The sequence below is a fragment of the Amphiura filiformis genome, chromosome 15, assembly GCF_039555335.1.
Source record: "Amphiura filiformis chromosome 15, Afil_fr2py, whole genome shotgun sequence".
Classification (NCBI taxonomy): domain Eukaryota; kingdom Metazoa; phylum Echinodermata; class Ophiuroidea; order Amphilepidida; family Amphiuridae; genus Amphiura; species Amphiura filiformis.
This window is the reverse complement of record NC_092642.1, coordinates 32,475,226-32,495,218: the sequence shown is the minus strand read 5'-3', so window position 1 is coordinate 32,495,218 and position 19,993 is coordinate 32,475,226. Positions and strand designations below refer to the sequence as shown.

At 36.3% G+C, this 19,993-nt stretch overlaps 1 protein-coding gene across 3 annotated transcripts in view; it reads left to right on the top strand.

Moving 5' to 3' along the window:
- Positions 1–19,993, top strand: part of LOC140171521 (uncharacterized) — a 47,337-nt gene extending 27,344 nt beyond the window's left edge. Inside the window, exons 4-17 of one of the 3 annotated variants that reach the window (XM_072194789.1) lie at positions 1,519–1,737; positions 3,511–3,633; positions 4,282–4,686; positions 5,329–5,724; positions 6,078–6,205; positions 7,250–7,399; positions 8,123–8,251; positions 10,076–10,274; positions 11,618–11,817; positions 12,850–13,032; positions 14,773–14,882; positions 15,511–15,773; positions 16,413–16,479; positions 17,165–19,993. In XM_072194789.1, the coding sequence (XP_072050890.1) occupies positions 1,519–1,737; positions 3,511–3,633; positions 4,282–4,686; positions 5,329–5,724; positions 6,078–6,205; positions 7,250–7,399; positions 8,123–8,251; positions 10,076–10,274; positions 11,618–11,817; positions 12,850–13,032; positions 14,773–14,882; positions 15,511–15,773; positions 16,413–16,479; positions 17,165–18,029 (3,437 nt within the window). In that variant the 3' untranslated portion in view covers positions 18,030–19,993. Of the gene's footprint in view, positions 1–1,518; positions 1,738–3,510; positions 3,634–4,281; positions 5,725–6,077; positions 6,206–7,249; positions 7,400–8,122; positions 8,252–10,075; positions 10,275–11,617; positions 11,818–12,849; positions 13,033–14,772; positions 14,883–15,510; positions 15,774–16,412; positions 16,480–17,164 lie in introns of all 3 variants that reach the window. The other 2 variants (XM_072194788.1, XM_072194787.1) reach the window with 2 other exon arrangements.

The window sequence follows — 19,993 nt, the reverse complement described above, 5'->3', positions numbered from 1 at the left end:
ACATGTGATGAACTATTTATCATTAAAGAGAAAAGAATTAAACACCTGTTTTGCTTTAAAAAAAGAAGAAAAACAAAGATTAAGGTTTTTTTTTAAACAAACACATGAATATTCCTGGCGTACTATATTGTTTTAGAGTTGCCTCCTATGGACTCGGATGCAACTTTTAACACTGTTAAAAACGGTCTCTTTTGTTTACATAATGAGCCATTGTGACCAAACGCAATGACGTGTGGCGCTATAATTTGGACCATATGTGCAAAACAAATAAGGCTACCCAAACCATTTACACGTTTGCATTTCGTCAAATATTTTTTCAAATTATTAAAAAAATTATTTAGGGGGGAAACTTATAAGTTATGGACCCTATATTATTGGATATATCTCAAAATCAATCTTCCCGACATCCGACTCATTTTGCTTAATCGCATCACTATAATAACTATGATAGTTTGGTTCCGAAACCCCAAATATCGTCCTAACCCAAATGTAGCGTCCGCACAATGTTTTTGTTGTTGTTTCTATATCCTCAAGACCTACTGAATCAGAAACTGACGGGTACCACCTTAGCACCCTTGGTTATTTTGAGGTATCCATGATGGCCGCCACAATTGCTACCATCACACTCACCATGTGGAAGATTTTGGAAATATCTTCCACAGAAGGAGTATAAATTTCAAATTGAATGAGCACATTAAAAAGTAATATCACACACCTGCTGAGAAAGATTCAACATGAATCTTCCACAGAGGGAGGGTGGGTTTCAAATAGAGTTGGTTAATGTGCTAATTGCATTTAAAAATTGTACTTTGTTCGGCTGCAGCCAGCCTAGTTGATGCAATCTGATTGTGATGATTCACTATGTCAGCGAAATTACAGCGATTTGATCCCTCTGAGATCTGGGAAAAGGCGCTATATAAAACACCGCAATAGTTTTATTCAATATATAGCTTTTATATATGTTATGGCAACCATTTTGGCGGCCATCCTGGATATCTCGAAATGCCCAAGGGTGCTGAGGTGGCAACAGTCAGCATCTGAATCAGTAGGTCTTGGCGATATAGGCCACCAGACTATTTTTACAATTTTGACTAAAAAGACATTTTCAATCCAAAATGACCTTATTTGTTCAATAATTAAAAAGCTGAGGCCAATATCAGTTGTTTTAACCGTTTTAAGTATTTTCTTTTAATTTACAAATATCTATATTACAGATACTTATAAATTAAAAGAAAGAAAACTGAGAAAGTGTAGCAAACTGCCCTAAAAATTCGTTCTTGTCCGAGCAACTCGTTAATGGGCACACATATGCTTATCAACGATTTTTTACGGTATTTTTACGAATAAGGGTACACCATCTGACGCTATAGCTAACGCAATATTGTATCTGCATTTATCTCGTATTTTACTTAAGACGATACTTATTAACCACTGCTAACCGACTCTCATGTTCTCAAATATTTGATTTTTTTAATGACATTTTCGTTCTATTTTCTTTACATTTCCAATATTTAACAGACGAGTTACAGGGTGCGGAGTTTCGGGTCGGCTCGTGTACCGCAGAAAACGGATTATCAGATAACAACACCCTCTGTGGTACAATAAATAATCAAGGACAGGCCCCAACAATCACGTTGAATTGCCAAGGCTCAACGTATGGGCAGTATCTATTCGTAAACCATCGTGGAAATAATAAGATAATATCTCTTTGTGAAGTGGAACTAACAACAACTGAAGGTAAGATAGAGAGTCATTATTTTGTTACACCCTCCCCTAGCACTACCTGCCGATCTAACATTGTTTCGGATTGGTCAATTAAATTATATCTTCACTTTAATTACCCCATTTTTTTTGCGAAGTGAAGTTATTCTTAACATATTGCTGATTGGTCCAATTGATAATGCAAACTTCTTTCTGGCCAATCGGCAGGTAGTTCTCATAGGGTTAAGATTAAAATTGTCGTCTGCCGTTCCCGAAAAAACAGGTGCATCATGAAACAATTTGAATTTTTTGAGATTTTGATATAGTAACAAAGAGTGATCACTATTCTTTAAAATGAAAACAAACTTTGTTTACCCCGTGTATACTATCAAGACTATCAAGAAAATAAGTCGAGGGCTCTTTAAATAATGAGCAGTTGAGTGGCAATGTAGTTCTACAAAATGGCCTCAATCCAGATAAAAGATGTCCACCCCAGATATAATTTAGTGGTTTAAACTTTGATTACAACACAAAAATGTGCGTACCTGGAATTTTCAGTGGACAATTCGACTTTCATCAGCAGACTGGCAACCCAATTCAGAGGTCAGAGACCTTTCGGACACTTGACCCCAAAATTGGGTCGTACACTCTAGGTAGGATGTCAGATGTTGGAATTCCTGGCATTTTGGGTAGTTTTAAGGACCGGTCCAATATATTTTTAGTTGTGGAATACTGGTGTGCTTCATGTTTTTTCCACAATTCTAAGGTTTTTTGACACAATTTTTACTATTTTCAGGTGTTTGCTTACACTTTTTGACTGTGCATCTTTTATCTGGAATAGTCAAATAAAATATAATACATTTCTCCGATTACACAGCACTAGCTGTTGATTAACAGATGTAATAAGATTAATTACCATACTGGCGATAGCTGAAAACATTTTTTAAATAGTTTGTTCCAGCGGTTTCGATATGAGAAGCAAAAACCTGTGTAACAATGCCCCATAATATATTACATATACTTCCGGTGTGGATTACACCTATGTATTTTTTTGTTCACACCATTTAAACGAAAAATGTTTCTGGCGTTAAAATTCAGGTAGATTATGAGCAAAAAACACAAATTGATGAAGAAAAATAAGGGACGAGGCTGTCGATCGCGTCAAGGACCTTTAAAATGTTTTCGTAAACCACTTTCCGGAACAAGCAGTGCGGTTCTTATCTTGTTCTCCTGGTTTTTAATATGTTTACAGGCTTAAACTTTCAGCAAAAAAGTTTCAAAAGGGTTCTTTATTGTTCTCGCAGGAAAAACCTTCACGATTCTTAAAAAAAAAAGATCTTTGGTCACTCTGAGGAACGTTTTTGGCTGCAGAATCTGTAATGGTTCTTAAAAGGGTTACATTACAGGAACTTTTTAAGGGTTCAAGTGTAAGACTTCTCCAAGAAGGACCCTTTAGACCCCGTTTGAAACCGTCTTTTTTTCTTATATTGTTGCCTTTGTTGTTTTAATAGTCTGTTATATATTCTTTTGAGATTTATTAAGCCATGTTATGCCATTCATTATTTTTAGTTTCTTTATCGCCATTGTTTGTGTTTCTTTGTATTTAAATAAATAAATAATAAACAAAAAATAAAAAAATAAATGGTTACAAATAAATAAGAAATACACCAACATTAGTTGATCAAAATATATAGACATTAATTTGTCAAAATTGTCAAAAAGGGACGTTGGAGACAGACCGTATAACCCTTATTTTTCATTACGATAAAGCAACTTTCCTTATTATTACTATTTTGTTATCGTTTACAGTTCCAGCCAACCAGAAGTCGATGGTGTCATTTTCAAGCGCATCTTACCAAGTTGTAGAATCTGCAGGGTCATTAGACATAGAAGTTGCACGATCTGGGCGGACATCTTCATGTTTATCAGTCGGTAAGACTAACGAACATATTATACTAAACCAAGATTGACGTTATGTAAAGTCATTCTAAACGTTCACGAAAAGTAACTACCCTTTTTATATCTCATGCACTTTACAGGGGGAAATAGGGAAATAATCCACATAATCCCAGTTATATTTTGCACATTTTTGATAGTCCTCAATTTGTATTTTTATTCCAAATTATGAACCATAGCTGACAAAGTTGCGGTCATAAACACGAACATTATGAAGCACGTCATTCTTTGCCAAACTGTTTTGATTTGTGCACCCAATAAAAAAAAATGTTTTCATGCCAAGGGATTACAGCCCGTACTGTAATATTCATTTGGTTTTCCACTTTTTTATCCTATTTACTTACACTTTAATTTGCCATCAAATTTGTATCATATCGCGAATTTAAAAAACAAATATCAAAATTATTTAATATCAGAAGGACATTCCTCGTATACAGAATGCAATTCGATACACCTGATGTGCACTCAGGTCCCACAAAAATACTATACAAACGTTGCTATCCGATCCCTTAACTCTATGAACAAAATATTTCGAAATGTACCGTGAGAAATATAGGAATAATTACATAACGTTTTTATGATGAAAGAACATTGAAATGTGTAATAACCATTACCTTTTTTCAGCATTGGCAACATCACCCGACTCGGCAAGCAGTGGTTCCGACTTTGTTCCAACCGAAGAAGTACTTGAATTCGCTGCTGATGAGATAACCAAAACTGTGACAATTACAATTATTCCTGACACAATGGACGAAGGAACAGAAAGCTTCACGGTGAAGCTAGCAAATATAATAGGAGGAGAGCTCGGCGATATTCCTGAAGCTAATGTGCAAATATTAGAGTCGCTACCAACTACAATGCAAGCAACGACACCAAACGTTCCAACAACACCAGTAGCTCCTACAACAAGTCCAGCGATCCCCACTACAGCTTCGGCTGTCCCTACTACATCCGCAGCTGTCCCACCCACTACGCCAGCTCTCCCAACGACTCCAAACATACCCACTACTGTAATTGCAACTACAACAGGTATGCCAACAACTACAGCTCTCCCTACCACAACTCCAAACATCCCCACTACAAGTCCTGTTATTGCAACTACAATGGTTACAACTCCAGTTGTCCCCACTACAGCCCCAGTTGTCCCCACTACAGCTCCAGCTGTCCCAACTACTACTCCAGCTCTCCCAACGACTCCAAACATACCCACTACTGTAATTGCAACTACAACTTCAGGTATGCCAACTACACCACATATTCCGACTACAACACCCAATATCCCGACTACAACACCCAGTATCCTGACTACAACACCCAATATTCTTACTACAACACCCAATACACCGACTACAACACCCGATATCCCTACTACAACACCTAATATCCCTACTACAACGCCCAATATCCCTACTACAACACCCAATATCCCGACTACAACACCTAATATCCCGACTACAACACCAAATATACCAACTACAACATCTAATGCTCCCACCACCACACCTACCCCAATTACCACACCTGATATTATAACAACAACTTCAGTAAACCCAACAACAACTGAACAACTTATTGAGACAACAACCATTATTACCACACCTATATTGACAACAACAATGAACCCAACAACAACAAGATTCATTTCCACACCTCAAGAATTTTTTACAACAGATAAAGCCAACCCAAGTACATCCGAAGCCATAGTGGTTACTACATCACCAACTACATTGGCTCTTACTTCAAAGTCAGTCACCACCATGGAACAAATAACCACACCGACAATGCATGTAACAACAATGAACAATCCAACGACTCAGCTAACAACAAATGTCAAGAAGACCACCGACAGGTCCGAAACCACTACTACTTTAACTACACAGGCAACATCAGAGAAGACACATTCAGTTGAAATGACGTCATCCGTTTTGGAGACATCAAGCCATATAGTAGATGACTTCTGTCCAATGGAGACAACTATTGTTAATGGGTATGTTTTAACATGGCCCGAATCTGTTGCGAATGTGGAAGTAGGATCTGTTGAAAAGTGTGCCAATGAATCTAGTCAAGGTATGATTATTTTACATTATTCGGTTACGCATTACATAATCAAAAAAGTCACTAGTTTAAATTAGATGTTCTGAAGTATTACACCATTTTAGTCATAATTACACAATGTATTTAATGATGGAATCAAAACTCGACCGGCGGTTCCGCCCAGTCAGAGCCGGGTTTTTCTATTGTTCTAAACAATGGAACGCGGTGAAACCGGAGTGCTGCGTTTAAACACCGTGAAACTTTTGATCTGCTTTTCAAAGTATTTACGACAATTTCTTTAATAATTCAGGTAGTATACATCAAACATGTAACGTAATATTGGGATCAGCCAATATTTCAATTCCTTTATCTGCTTCTTGTTGCAGCTGGTGATTCTTTGGGTAAGCGTCTTTGTTTAAACTTAGATGGCACCGGGGCACAATGGCGTGAACCAACACTTCACAGCTGCACGTACCGAATGGATATAAACATTCAACTCGCTGAAATAGCAAAGGTAATTATAACAACATTAGGGACCACTGCTTGACGAGAATTGAACACAACTTGAATTCCCTCCTGGGGTTAGTCAATGGGGTGTCCAGATATCCAGGCTGTCATTATAGCTGGAGGCAGTATATGACACAAATGGGTCAATGAGTTACATAAAATGACTTTTGTGGCATTTAGTTGCCAGGAAGGTTTGCCTTAGGCAATTTGTGGTTAAATGTTGATCCCTCACTGCAAGAGTTATTACCGTCGATTTGGTTAAAAATGGAGGTTGAGACATGAACAATTCTGTTCGGGCAGTGGTACCTAATGAAATTGTGATTTTACACATTATACCGCTACGGTATGTCTAAAGTATAATTATTTATGTCCTGATATTAGGTATAGTGGTGAAGATAGCGCCTGCTGTAGTCCGGGAAATTCATGTAGTTAGGATTGGTGTTGAGGTCAGATAGAAGATAATGTTACTGTTGTAGGCAGGAGTGGTGTAATGTGGGGGATATTTCATGATAGTCCAGATATTTTGTTGTAAATTGGATATTTGGTATTGCAGTCGGAATATTTGACATTGTAGGCAGGGTCACGACTTGGTATTATATTTGGGATCATTGGATTCTGTAGTCAAAATATTTGGTGCTGTAGTCGGGATATTTGGTGCTGTAGTCGGGATATTTGGTGCTGTAGTCGGGATATTTGGTGGTGTAGTCGGGATATTTGGTGCTGAAGTTGGGGTATTTGGTGCTGTAGTCAGGATATTTGTATTATAGTCGTAATGTTTGTGTCATCAGGTATGGTCGCGTCGGGATATTTTGGGTTTTGAATATTTCGTGTTGATTAACATGGCTTTAAAAGAATTTTTGCTGTTAGATTAGTCAAGAGACGGTTTTTTAAGATACTTTTTGTGCAAATGATTAGGATTGCAAATTACAATGTACTAGCATACCGTACATATTGTGCAAGATTATTCCGCGCAAATTTCTTTTAGAATTGGGTTGGCCATACAAGGCTTCTCGAAACTAAAATTCTATTCATTATATGATATCTGACGCAGTTGACAATTACACCCGATAATGTGGAAGAGGTGTCCAGTGATTTGGCAGCAATCACCTCGGAATCGGATGATTTACATTCGGAAGGTCTCTACTCTCTACTAGAGATACTAGAACATATCGTGGATAATACAACCTATACATCGGTAGAGGTAAGCGAGTAATAATGTTTCAGGGACTTATAAAATTAGTGTAACAAGAACATCTCCCCATCATCGTCAAACGAGAGCGTCGTTTGGGAGGGACATCCTGATTGATGGATTTGTAAGAACCGGCCTGGTTACATAGAATAAAAGTGGGCATTGGGGAACTGCTTTTTAAGGAAATAACTAGTTGTAGATCTAAGTGACTTTGTAACAAAAGGACAAACATATCTTTTACGTACTATTATGAGAAAGTAAAGTTCTTTGAAGAAGTTTGAAGATGATGCAAGTGGGATAGAATGTTTCCACTTCTATTGGATCTGTATTAATGTGGGTTTTTAAACACCAATTGCGCTGGCACCCTTTATTAAATTAAAAATGGGTGGAGGGTCACACAAGGGCAATATAATGAAGAAAAGAAAGGTAACTTGCAGAGAAAATGAATAGGAGGACTTAAAGAGTGAAGGAACGTGAAGAGGCAGAAAAAAAAACGGGGAGAGAGAAAAAGATTAAAAAATCAGGACAAAGTGATCAGAGGCAAGAAAACGGTGAAAGAGAAGAGCTAGGATGGAATAAGTCCGCCCTGATGAAGATGAAATTCATATAATCAAGATCGCCTACCCGGAGCAATTGTTTTTTCTATACACCCATGACGTCGTATGTGTTGTAGCTTACTCGTAGCTATATCATTAACTGACATCATCAGTTGACGTAACCTTTTTTATTCTGTAGGTAGCAGCTTATGTGTTAGAAACCGTAGATAACATCCATGAAGTTGACGAAGACGAAATCCGTGAAGCCGAACGAGGTAACGAAACTATCAGCAATATTCTAGTCATCTTTGAAACTTTGGTAGAGAGGGTAAGTGTTCTTCTCCGGCCAAGTGCGTAAGCAAAAGAATTAAGATATTAGTTATGTTCATCCCTGTATATCCTTAACAAAGATAAATATGTCAACTTAAAACCAGCCGCCAATACCTGTACCATTTAGCTCGGATTTAAGACTTCACCTGTTGAAAATGGTTGAGAATTAAAGAAACGGTGATCTAAAACATAAAGGAAGTAACGAAATCAAAAGTTGCACTATTATGATCTAAACAACGGAAAGCACGGCATCAATATAGGGCACGTGATGGAGCATTTTGCATGTTCCTTGGGTTTAGGATCATTGTGGCTTTATTGCGAATGAGGTCTTAAATCCGAGATAAAAATGCAGCTTCTGGCTTCTGGTTCTAATTATGACATATCTGCCTCTGTTTAGGATATACAAGGGTAAAAAATAACTGGTACCTTAATTGTTTTGCAGACTGTAAAAGCATAGTGTGTAGAAGCACAGTATGTTTACATAAATAACATATCAGATAATTCCTTTTCACTTTGGTGGTACATGCGTTTAAATCAGTCTCTTCCTTAAAGCCATAGGCACAATGTACGATCTTATAACACCACAATTTAGGATTTGTGAGCAGATCTTGAAGTATTTTGAATGGTTTGTATTTCGCCTAGGCCTAATCGTAATTTTCAGGCATCCGAATAATCTGTCCGTAAAGACAACAATAGAGGTTGCTCGAAAATTGTTTTGCATCAGGATTTGCCGAAGTGAGAGCGAGTTGTCGCAGTGGTAGTTCCCTTGCCTTGCACCATTGAATACCGGGTTCAAGCCCGGTCGTGCCCAAGAATTGTATGTGCATTTCGTTTATCCGATCCATTTACGCTCTCTTAAAAACTTCACAAAATGGAATTTGAGGAGCTGCACAGATATTGGTAGATGTTACAATCTAAGTGAGGACAGGTTTGCGTCGGGTTCGACTGCAACCGGCCTTGTTGATGCGAACATTTTTTGATGATTCACCAGAAGCAGCTAAATTACAGCACTTTGAAACCTTAAATCATTTTGATACGGCTGTGAACAGGCATTATAGACCATAACTACTAAACTGAAAAATTATCCAAAAAAAGTTATCCAAATCTATGGGGGTAATGCGTACAATGTTTTAACAACCAAGTTACATTTATTATGTTATACCCAACGTGCATCATTGATGGTAACCACTCATGATAATGGGTGTCAATCGCGGGAAAAATGGGGAGCAAGGACGTGCAAAACGTCTGCAAAATTACAATATTTTGGTTTTTTTTTATCAGCCACTTTTTTCATAATCATAAACATCTCAAAAAAGTAACTAACCCCCCTTAAATAATGGCCATTATTCAAAAAGGGGCTATTGTATTGCAAATCTGTAAAATGCGTTGGAAGCAGAATTTATGTCTGCGCATTTTGACATCTCATTTGATACGATAGCCCAGAAAACAATAAAACACCGGTCAATTTAATAGTGATGTCCAGATTTTTTAAAAAGTTTCACTTACATACACGTTTTTACAATACAAAAACACTCAGATAACATTACACATATTTCCTTCCATTACACTGAATGCAAAATCAATAGAATTTACTGCAACTTTCAATTCTTGGGCTACATTAATTTAAATGTACGCTGTGACGTCAATATTAAGTCAATTGCTACAAATGAGGTGTTGTGCAGAAATAAATTCTGCTTCCAACGCATTTTACAGATTTGTAGATTTGTAATACAATCACCCGTTTTTGAATAATGGTCATTATTTAAGGGGGTTAGTTACTTTTTTGAGATGTTTATAAGAAAACCTTTATTCGTTTTCACAGGTCAGAGAAAATGGAAACAACCTGACATACACCGGTGAGCACCTCTCAGTAGAAATCAAACAGCTGCCACGTGAAGCATTTGATGATGGGTTGACATGGAAACCAGCTGAAGATGAAGAGGGATCTGGCAACAAAAGGGATGAAAAAGAAGAGGAAGCTACAATACATATTCCAGAATCGGTTTTGGAGTTTATTACAAGTGAGTTTGTTTTAATTTTATGAGTAAGATCTCAAGAATATTATGATGCATTCCTCCTGTGAGATAATTTTCGATTTCAACGGCATTAAAATTACACAAAAATATATTAGGGGAAATTACGTAGAAAGGTATTGGATAAAACAATAGTAAGGCATGAACGAATTTCTGCGCTAAGTATATTATGAACATTACCTATTTGCATATGAAGTTTATGTTACAACAGTAAAACTTCTCTATCTGTATATTCAATTTTCTTATCACCTTTACTATAATGTAGTAATACTCTTTCTACTTTATAGTTAATAATAGTTATACTGGACTCTTTTTACTTCATAGTAATAAAGGTGATACTATACTGCGCCAAGAAAGTATCCTTACACTTGGAAAAATAATCACAATTTCACAACTGAACCATATTGGGGTAACTTTGTTTTTTTTAATAGAGGCGCCATCTATTTCGGCACATTTTGACACCCTTTTGAATCCAATGTGACTTCAACAAGCAAAGTTACAAGCATTTGATAGTGACACACTGGTCTATTCAAAACTCCATGGACTAGAAATCTGGTTTGAGAGTGGTAAATGGCTAATTTGTGTGTGCCTTTAATTTAAAACAAAAGGAACAAAATAAAACTGAAACAAAAGAGCTGACAAATAAAATGTTATGAAAATTTTATGAAAAGTACAGAGAAGTAAAAACTGATATAAAGACTGCTTTAAATAAGGCTTCATTGAAGATATAAAGACTGCTTTAAATAAGGCTTCATTGAAGAAACTGTGTAGTCTCTTTGTTGCGCTTGTTGGAATCTTTTTGCGCCTTGTATAGGCCAATTTGTCACTTTTAAAACTGGGCCTTCGTCTATTGAATTGCTTGTAACATTACTTCTTGAGGTCACATTGGGTTCAATTTGGTGTCATAATGTGCAGGATGAGATAGTGCATCTATTACAAAAACAAATTTACCCCAATATGGTTCAGTTTTGACATTGTGATTATTTTTCCAAGTGTAAGGATACTTTATTGGTGCGTATATAATAAATGTGTGAATGGTACCATTTGAATTTCATTTTATAGCCAGAGGTGTAGCAAGAGTCTCGGGGGCTTATGGACAAGGAGAAGTACGAGGTCCTCTGTAATAACATCTCCTTTATCAGTCCTACCCATAACAAACTTCATTTTCGTTATTTCTGGGGCCCCTGAACCCTCTGGGCCCATGGACTTCATCCACCCTGTCAACCCGCTTGCTACGCCTCTGCATTTAGCATTAAGAATTAAGATATTATTCCGAACATATTTGTTATTTAAGTTTACAAAATGACATGTTTATATTTTTTTTTCTCCAGACGAGACAATAGGTGTGAGCTTTGTCATATACGACAACTCTCTATTATTCCAATTGCCACACGTGACAAAAGAAGAAGGCGATGAGGACAAAGAACTACGGCGTCAGATTGGTAAAGTCATTTCTGCGACTGTTTCAGACACCAAGATAGTTGGATTGCCATTACAAGATCCGGTTGTTACAACTTTTACGATACCCGATGTAAGAATATTTTTGGTTATACATTACGTTACCATTGCTTACCTCTGCTAGGTTGGTCTTAACCCTGAATATATGAAAACTTTTTGCCTCATAGCGGGCCTCATAGCTGCTAAATTATTGATCAAAAGTATGTGAAAATACGGCACTTGACAAATCCATTCGCGTTGGCGTCAAATTATGGTAAAAGTGCCAATTTTTTGGGAAAAAATGAAGTACAGGAGTACTGTTTCACTGAATGAGTAATTACATTTCAGTTCAGTTCAATTTACCATAGATTTGGCTGGGTAAGGTGGTAAAAATAATTAACCTAACCTTGTTGTGAATTTTGACAGTGTATTTTTAATCTATTTTTTTCACCCCCAATGCAAAAATTGGGGCACTTGAGACAAAGATCAGCTTACCAAATGTTGAGCAAAATGTTAATCAACATTTGTTATATTTTGTCCAATAACTTAGGCTGCTGATATTTAACCAGCTAAATGTTCAATGTTTGTGTTACCGATAAGAAACGCTTAAAATAGTTTTGAATGTAATGGTGGATGCACTGGATGGTATTGTTTTGGAATTGTGATTCATTTCACATTTTGCAATAATATATAAATAAATCTAAAATATTCAAATACTAATATGCTTTGTTTCATATAAATGATTCATTTGTGGTGCGATCAAGCAAAATCAGTCGGAACTTGGAACTATTAATTTTCAGTTTCGTATAGGATAGTAAACAGCATTTACAAAGCTGGATTTTGCAGAAAACCCCATTGAAATTGATCAACCAGTTCCAAAGATATGAGCAATTAAAGGGTTTTCAAAACAAGAAGAAACAAAGGGAAATATTTCTTTTGTTTGACTATATCTCAAAATCAATATTTCCGAGTTCCGACTGATTTTGCTTGATCGCATCACAAATATGTTGTATTCGAGGTATTATTTCGAAACTGAAACTAGCATTTTGTTTTGTATATTGAAACCACAGTAATATCGGCTAATCTTTCTCTTTAAAAAACACCAAACGATTTTAACACATTTCAGAATACTAACGACCGCAACGAAGTTCCTTTTGACAAATCGTTGCTGCAGTGTGTTTATTGGGACTTTGCCGCTGACAACGGTGATGGAGATTGGTCTACTACAGGATGTCAACTGGTTTCATTAGAAGACAATAATGAAGCAGTCTGCCATTGTATTCATTTGACGAATTTTGCCATTATACTGGTGAGTTCATTAATAAAAAATTTAGTTCAGGTATTTTGAGTTTCGATTTCATAATTCATACGAATCGAACGTTTCATATCGATTGTGGGTGTACAAAATGGAATGACGGATTTGTATGCAGGTGTTGTTCCCGTTTTGGCAGGATAGACTTTTAAGTGGGTACTACATCCCTGTGGTAAATTTGTGACTATTTTTGCATTTTTCTCAAAAAACAATAACACACTGGTAACAAAAGTTATGTAGATTATTGGGGCAAGGAATCCAATTACTACACTGAAATTTCAGTGACTCAAGACAAGCGGTTCAATATATATGATAGGAAATGAGGTACATCCCAGCAGTACCTTATTTCTTATCATAAATAACGAACTGCTTGTATTGGGTCACTGAAATTCCAGTGTAGTAATTGGATTCCTTGCCCCTATAATATACATAACTTTTGTTACCACTGTGTTATTAGTTTTTGAGAAAAATGCAAAAATAGACACAAATTGATCGAGGGGTGTAATACCCCCTTAATGGACACACATTATTATGCATAAAAGTATGGCAATATAAGTCCAAAACCAGTGTATATTGTGGTGAATTATTTAACTACAACCAATTGCAAATGCCACAATTTTCAGAATTTTCTCATATTCAGACCTCCCATAATTAAAAGCAAACAATACCAAATGATACCGCGATGCCATGAATAAGGGAAGAATTGCAGACCAAATTGTCACAAAAGAGGAAATGTACCATTTCAAAACACCGACCCCAACTTTGTTAACATGGTGTTTTTCATTTAAAGCAGCATTTTAGCTACAAATAAATAGTTCCTCATCTTATTACATGCATCGCACAGACCCATAATAATAGTAAGGTGGACCATGGCGGTGCTTAAGCTAGTGCCTCATTAAACTTTAAATCTTGTTATTAAAGTTCATTGAAATGCATAGATGTGAGTACTTGAAATCCTATGCACATGATGCAACTTGTTTTCTGCATCAAATTTCATAAATGACTTTATTTTCTGCTGAAGGACAAAAGTTGATGTTGCACACAAAAGTATCGCTACGTTTCACACTACAGGGTGTATCGAAATGAGTGGTACCCATCAGCTTTGTCAGCTAATGAAAAGCCTGATTCTACCAAATTAAACATATCCTCTTTAATTCCTCTGCAGTTTATAGTTTTATGGCTTTTTATTACATAAATAAGGATGTTAAACTCTATTTTATTTTGATGATGCATTCTTGTCTATACACACTGGATATTGATGGGTACCAATCATTTTGATACACCCTGTAGTAACCAACTCAAGGGACCTGACAGGTTTTTAGTAATGCCAACATTTATGACGAGGGATTACATTTTTGGAACCGAGTATAACAATATGGAAAGAAAAGTGTAAATTGTGTTCTTTTTCGGAATAAACAATATTGACGAATTGTCACTTTCAAATGACGTCACGGATGTAAACATCAATCTCCTAATTTGGTCTCCTATATGATGCCTATATGGTGTATAACATAGACATATAGATTAGAATTGACAGGAAAAATAAGGAAAATAATAAGAATTTTGGATGCTTTTTCACTTATGAGATATGAATGCCTTAATCAATTTTAGCTAATGAGGTGTTGCAAAATAAGCACTTCTGGGGTTAAATAACCATATGTCCTGAGTTACTGTATAGACATGTGTGATTTCTTTTTGTTTCCATAACCTTCCAAATGTGTTTTGTTATGTTTCTAGGATGCCAGGGGCGGAACTCACGATCTTGTGCTGGAATTAATCAGTAAAATTGGCTGTGCTATTTCCATCGCTGCCCTAATTATAACAATTCTTACCTATCTAAACATAAGGTGTGTTATTATTATCTCTCTATTTAAAAAAAAAAAAAATTGCACATGAGTAGATTTTGGATAAAACTGATGAGTATGAATATTATAAAGAATTAATAAATATTGTTCGTATAAATGGCCTTATACCTGTATACCTGCAATAATTATATAAATATTGTTCGTATATGGCCGTATACCTGTATACCTGTAATAATTATAGCTTTCTTGAACACTCTTAGAAAAAGGTGCAAGTTGGAACACAAAGGTTATTAATATGGAACCATCAAGGGTTCTTCCAAGGAACCTTTACATTAGGGTTCTTTGAAGAACCTAAATACTCTCATATGTTTACTCTTTGTGTTTATGTGTTTACTTTGTGTTTACTTTGTCGTTTAGGTGTCCTATACCTTTACTGTAAATGAAAAATTAAACACCTTGTAGTGTTTAAAAAGTGTTGCAGAAACCCTAAACACTTGGATTTACAGGCGTTTGATCACTAGTGATTTTTGATCTCACGCTGTGTTTGTTAGTATGATATGGATATATTCAATGTCAATCTTCAGAAACTGGACAATAAATTAAACACCAAATATACCAAAGATTCATACTTGCAACAAATCATTAGAATATAATTTTTTTCTTTTTTAAGGAAACTCCGGGACAAGCAGCCTCAGCGCATTCTCATTCATCTGAGCTTCTCTCTCCTAGGACTCTACGTTGTGTTTCTTATTGGTATTGAACAAACCCATTGGAAGCATGGATGTACCGCTGTAGCTGGGTTGATGCACTATTTCACATTGACTTCAATATCGTGGATGGCAGTGGAAGCAATTAATATGTATTATGTGTTCATCCAGGTCATGAATTCTCAAGTGTCTAGATTTATGTTGAAAGCATCCATTTTTGCATGGGGTGAGATGGTTTCTTTAAATCCTAGTTAAAGTTTATTCTATAAAAGGCCCATTCAGTGAATTGCTCATCCGGATGATCAAAAAAAATCATCAACATTCAGATTTTGGTACCTTTGTCATTGTCTTTGTCATTGTTATAGATGTGCCGTGTATAATTAAGACAAAATAAGGCATTTACATGCAATCTGTTATTTATATACTGTTAGTATGAATTAGCTACATGTATTTGAATGGCGCTTCAAATTCGTCAATACTACTGTTTTCATCGTTTTTTGCCAAATTTGTCATTTCAAAAATACCAAATGACAATTTGAATGACTTTAAGCAATTTATAAACAATTATAAATTTTTTTACACTTGCGCTGGGTTCACTGAATGGGTCGTTAAGGGATTGGTTGGTCTTACATCCTGGTTGCATTTCGCTAAAATTTACGACGCGCTGAAAGTCCCTCTTTACCCATCTAAAGGGGGTGGTATTTAATTTTCTTCGGATGTCTATTTTTGCCGAAGAGCTCTCGCTCGATCGGAGCGCCGCAGCCGAAAGCGAGACAGAGCTTTGACGCCGTGATAACGAGAAGAGAAGCGGCTACCGAAACCATACCATTCCAATTGTAATATGTTGACACTTATTTCTCCGCAGGTTTGCCTTTGCTAATAGTGGGACTCATCGTTGGACTAGACCACACTCATTACGTCAACGAACACCAGTAAGTGTCCTCTCAGAAGAACACACGACGGATCTTTGACAGCTTTTTAGCACTTATTCATGTTCAAATGTATAAAGGACCTGTAAAGTTTCGAATGCAAATACTTGATCCTTCTATGGACAAGAGAACTGATACTATAGAGTTTTCTTATAATCGCCCCTTCTAGCCATTGATAACGTTTTGGCTCGGCTAACTCCAATCAGGCCGGAATTAGCAAAGTCAGGCTACACAATCGTCTTCGCTTTCTGCTTACAGACTACACAATCGTCCTCGCTTTCACTTTTCCGCTTCGCTAATTTCAGCCTGATTGGAGTTAGCCGAGCCACAACGCCATCAACGACTGGAGGGGCCATAAGAAAACTATATACAGTGCTATATTTGCAGTACACATAGTCATACAGATAGATATTGTCATAAAATTAATGATAGGATTTTGGAATCTGGTAGGTCTGTAGGTCCGTAGAAAAAAACCAGTTAGGTTCTAGGCTCAAGGCAAGCCAAGCTTTAAATCTATAAAGCTTACTGGCACGCAAAGACAGTAAATACATTAAAGAAACGGTCACTTCCAAGAAATGAGTTGTTCTCAGTCTTTGAGTGAAATCATCTCAAAATAGCAGCCTAAATTTTGTATTTTTTTAAAACAATCGTTGTATTTACATGTACCGTTCTCTCTTTTCTTCCATAGCTGTTTCCTCCCACCAGGCATTGTCTTTAGTTTTGGTATCGTCTTCTACATAGTCCTAGTTCTCCTGTTTAACTTCGTTATATTCTTCATGGTGATGCAACGTTTAACATGCGGACGAAAGTCGAAGAGAACCAACAAGAAAATGGCGCGAGAAACCTGGAAACGCCTCCAAAACGCTGTCACTATAAGCGTTCTTCTTGGTTTAACCTGGATCTTTGGATTTTTCACGATCATTGATTCAGCAGTTTTTGAATTACAACTCGTATTTTGCATATTTAACTCACTTCAAGGGTTATTTATATTTTTATTATTTTGCGTGAGACCAAAAGAGGTACGGTTCGCCTGGCGCGCATGGTTCTCTGGTTCAACAATCAGACGATTTAGCATGAGTTCCTATCTCAGCAACACACGAAAGCGCACTAGTTCTTCTGGTTCTAGTGGCACAATTAGGAACAGACTGAGCAGTGGCTTAACTGGACTGTATAGAACCAGAGATAGCAAAGGGAATTTGACCAAGCTAAACTTAGGAGAAATACACCACCAGAACGACAAGAGCGTCGCAAATTCACTACCCGTAGTGGACAATGATTACAAAAGGTTTTCAACATTTAAAGAAGACGAACATTCAATAAACGAGGAAGCTAAGACAGAGAATGAAACAGTGATAAATGACATGAATGTAGATGAAACATTGAATGAAGAGAACGTGCAAGTCATGGATGATAATGTCCAGTTAACCCAGGAGGAGGATGGGAAGGAAGAGGAAGTGGAAGAAGAAGAGAGAGTGAGTCTCGACAGTGGTATTCCAAATGGAACTATCGTTGAAGATTATGATGGGAAAGAAACACTGATTGTTTATGTGTAGATTCTTATAATAGTCTTTTCGGAAAGATTACTCGAGTAAGACTAGTTATGGCATGTTACAACATGCTAAATTGCTATTTCGAACAGAGTATATACGATGAAATAGAGTGTTGAACAAATCTTAATTTCTTAAGTATGTAATGTGCAATTCCCCATGGCTGAATATTGCCTTCATATTTTAAGGGGTATTTATCGTAATTGGTTATATATCTTCGTTATATAGGGGCGAATACAGATTACTATAAACCATATTCAAACCTAACATATCTTACCTATGAAGTGTCTTACGCAAGGCGCTGAGCGCGGGCAGCGATAATGGAAACAGTCGATAATGTCGCCCTTATCGTGTGGTACTGTGGTACAAATGAGCGGTTTATACTTATCTGCAATTCGTTGCTATGAAGCAGTGGTGTAGCCAGTAGGAACCGGGATACGCTGTTGCTATGAAGAAAATCAAAAGTACTATGAATTTGAGAATGTATTGAGGCAAGTCAATGTTACATGACAGTTCAGTGACGCTTTAAATAATGAAAAAACAAAAAACAAATGCAGTAAGCCAAATAATTCAGGTACCAGTTACGTTCATCCCCTGTATATCCTGAATAAAGGCAGATTTGTCATAATTGGAAACAGGAGGAAATAGATGCTCGAATTTAAGACCTAATTTGTTGAAATTGTTCAAGAAACAAAGACACGACGATCCAAAAAACCCAAGGAAGGTGCAAAATGAAAAAGTTGCAGTTTGCCACATTGCATGCCCTATTGATTTGTACACAAAGCGTTCGCAAACAATAAAAGTAGCGCCGTGCTTTCATTGATTAGCACGAAAAACTAGCGTCGTGCTTTCATTGATTAAAACACAAAAGTGCAACTTTTTATTTCGTATCTTCATCAGGTTTTGGACTACCGTTTCTTTATTTCTCAACCAATTTCAACACATAAGGTCTTAAATCAGAGCTAAAGAGTACAGGCATCGGCTGCTTGTTTTAATTTTGACACATTTCTCTTTATTTAGGATATACATGGGTGAACACAACTGCTACCTTAATCCTTTTGCTTACTGTAGTGTACTGTAAATATTTGAATGATACTGTATATAAAAGGACGAAAAAGTAATATTTTGATTTTTATATTGTGAGTATAATTTTTCTAAGGCCATATAAGAAAACCAATGCAATTTGTACAAAGCATATGCAAACTTGTATTTTGAAAGTTGTAGTGTAAAAAGCCAAAGAAGTGACGAGACTTCGTTAATATAATTGCAGGCACGTTGTATCTAAAGATATTTGTAACAACGTTAAAAGTGCAAAAAATCAAGTAAGATATTTTTCAAATTTGCAAACTCATTTGCAAAGTAGATAGGCCTTGCTATAATCACATTTGTCATGCATTTTGCCATTCTATTAAGCATGTTAAGCAGCAATTTAAGCTTTAAAAATATGCCTGTGACTTTTATACCCACTTATACAATACATTAGTATTAAATTCATTGTCCATAACATTCCGATTTTTCTTGAAAAGCATGGTTCTTCCCATTTCAAAATTGGATCCACTTAAAAAACAGACTATAGTCCGTATACCTTCCTCAAGTCAGTAAAGTAAAATCACATTTTGAGATTTTCTAAAAAACTTTTGATTTTTGCCAGAATCTGTTATTTTAGTGGAAATCCCTGCATCATTTCCTTTTTAAAAATGTATACTATTATACTTCTCATCTTTACATTAACAGATACAATAAAATATCTAAATTACTGACTCGAGGATGGTATACAGACTAAAGTACGGTTTAGGGTTTGTTACATGAAAAGTGTACACATATAATGGTATATTCCAGTTGATATCTACACCTTAAGGGATCTAAAATGAGCGTTTATTGCGTTTCGACAGTATTTTTTGTGGGACATGAGAGCACCTCAGACCTATCGAATTGCATTCTGAATACGAAGCATGTCTTTCTGATATCAA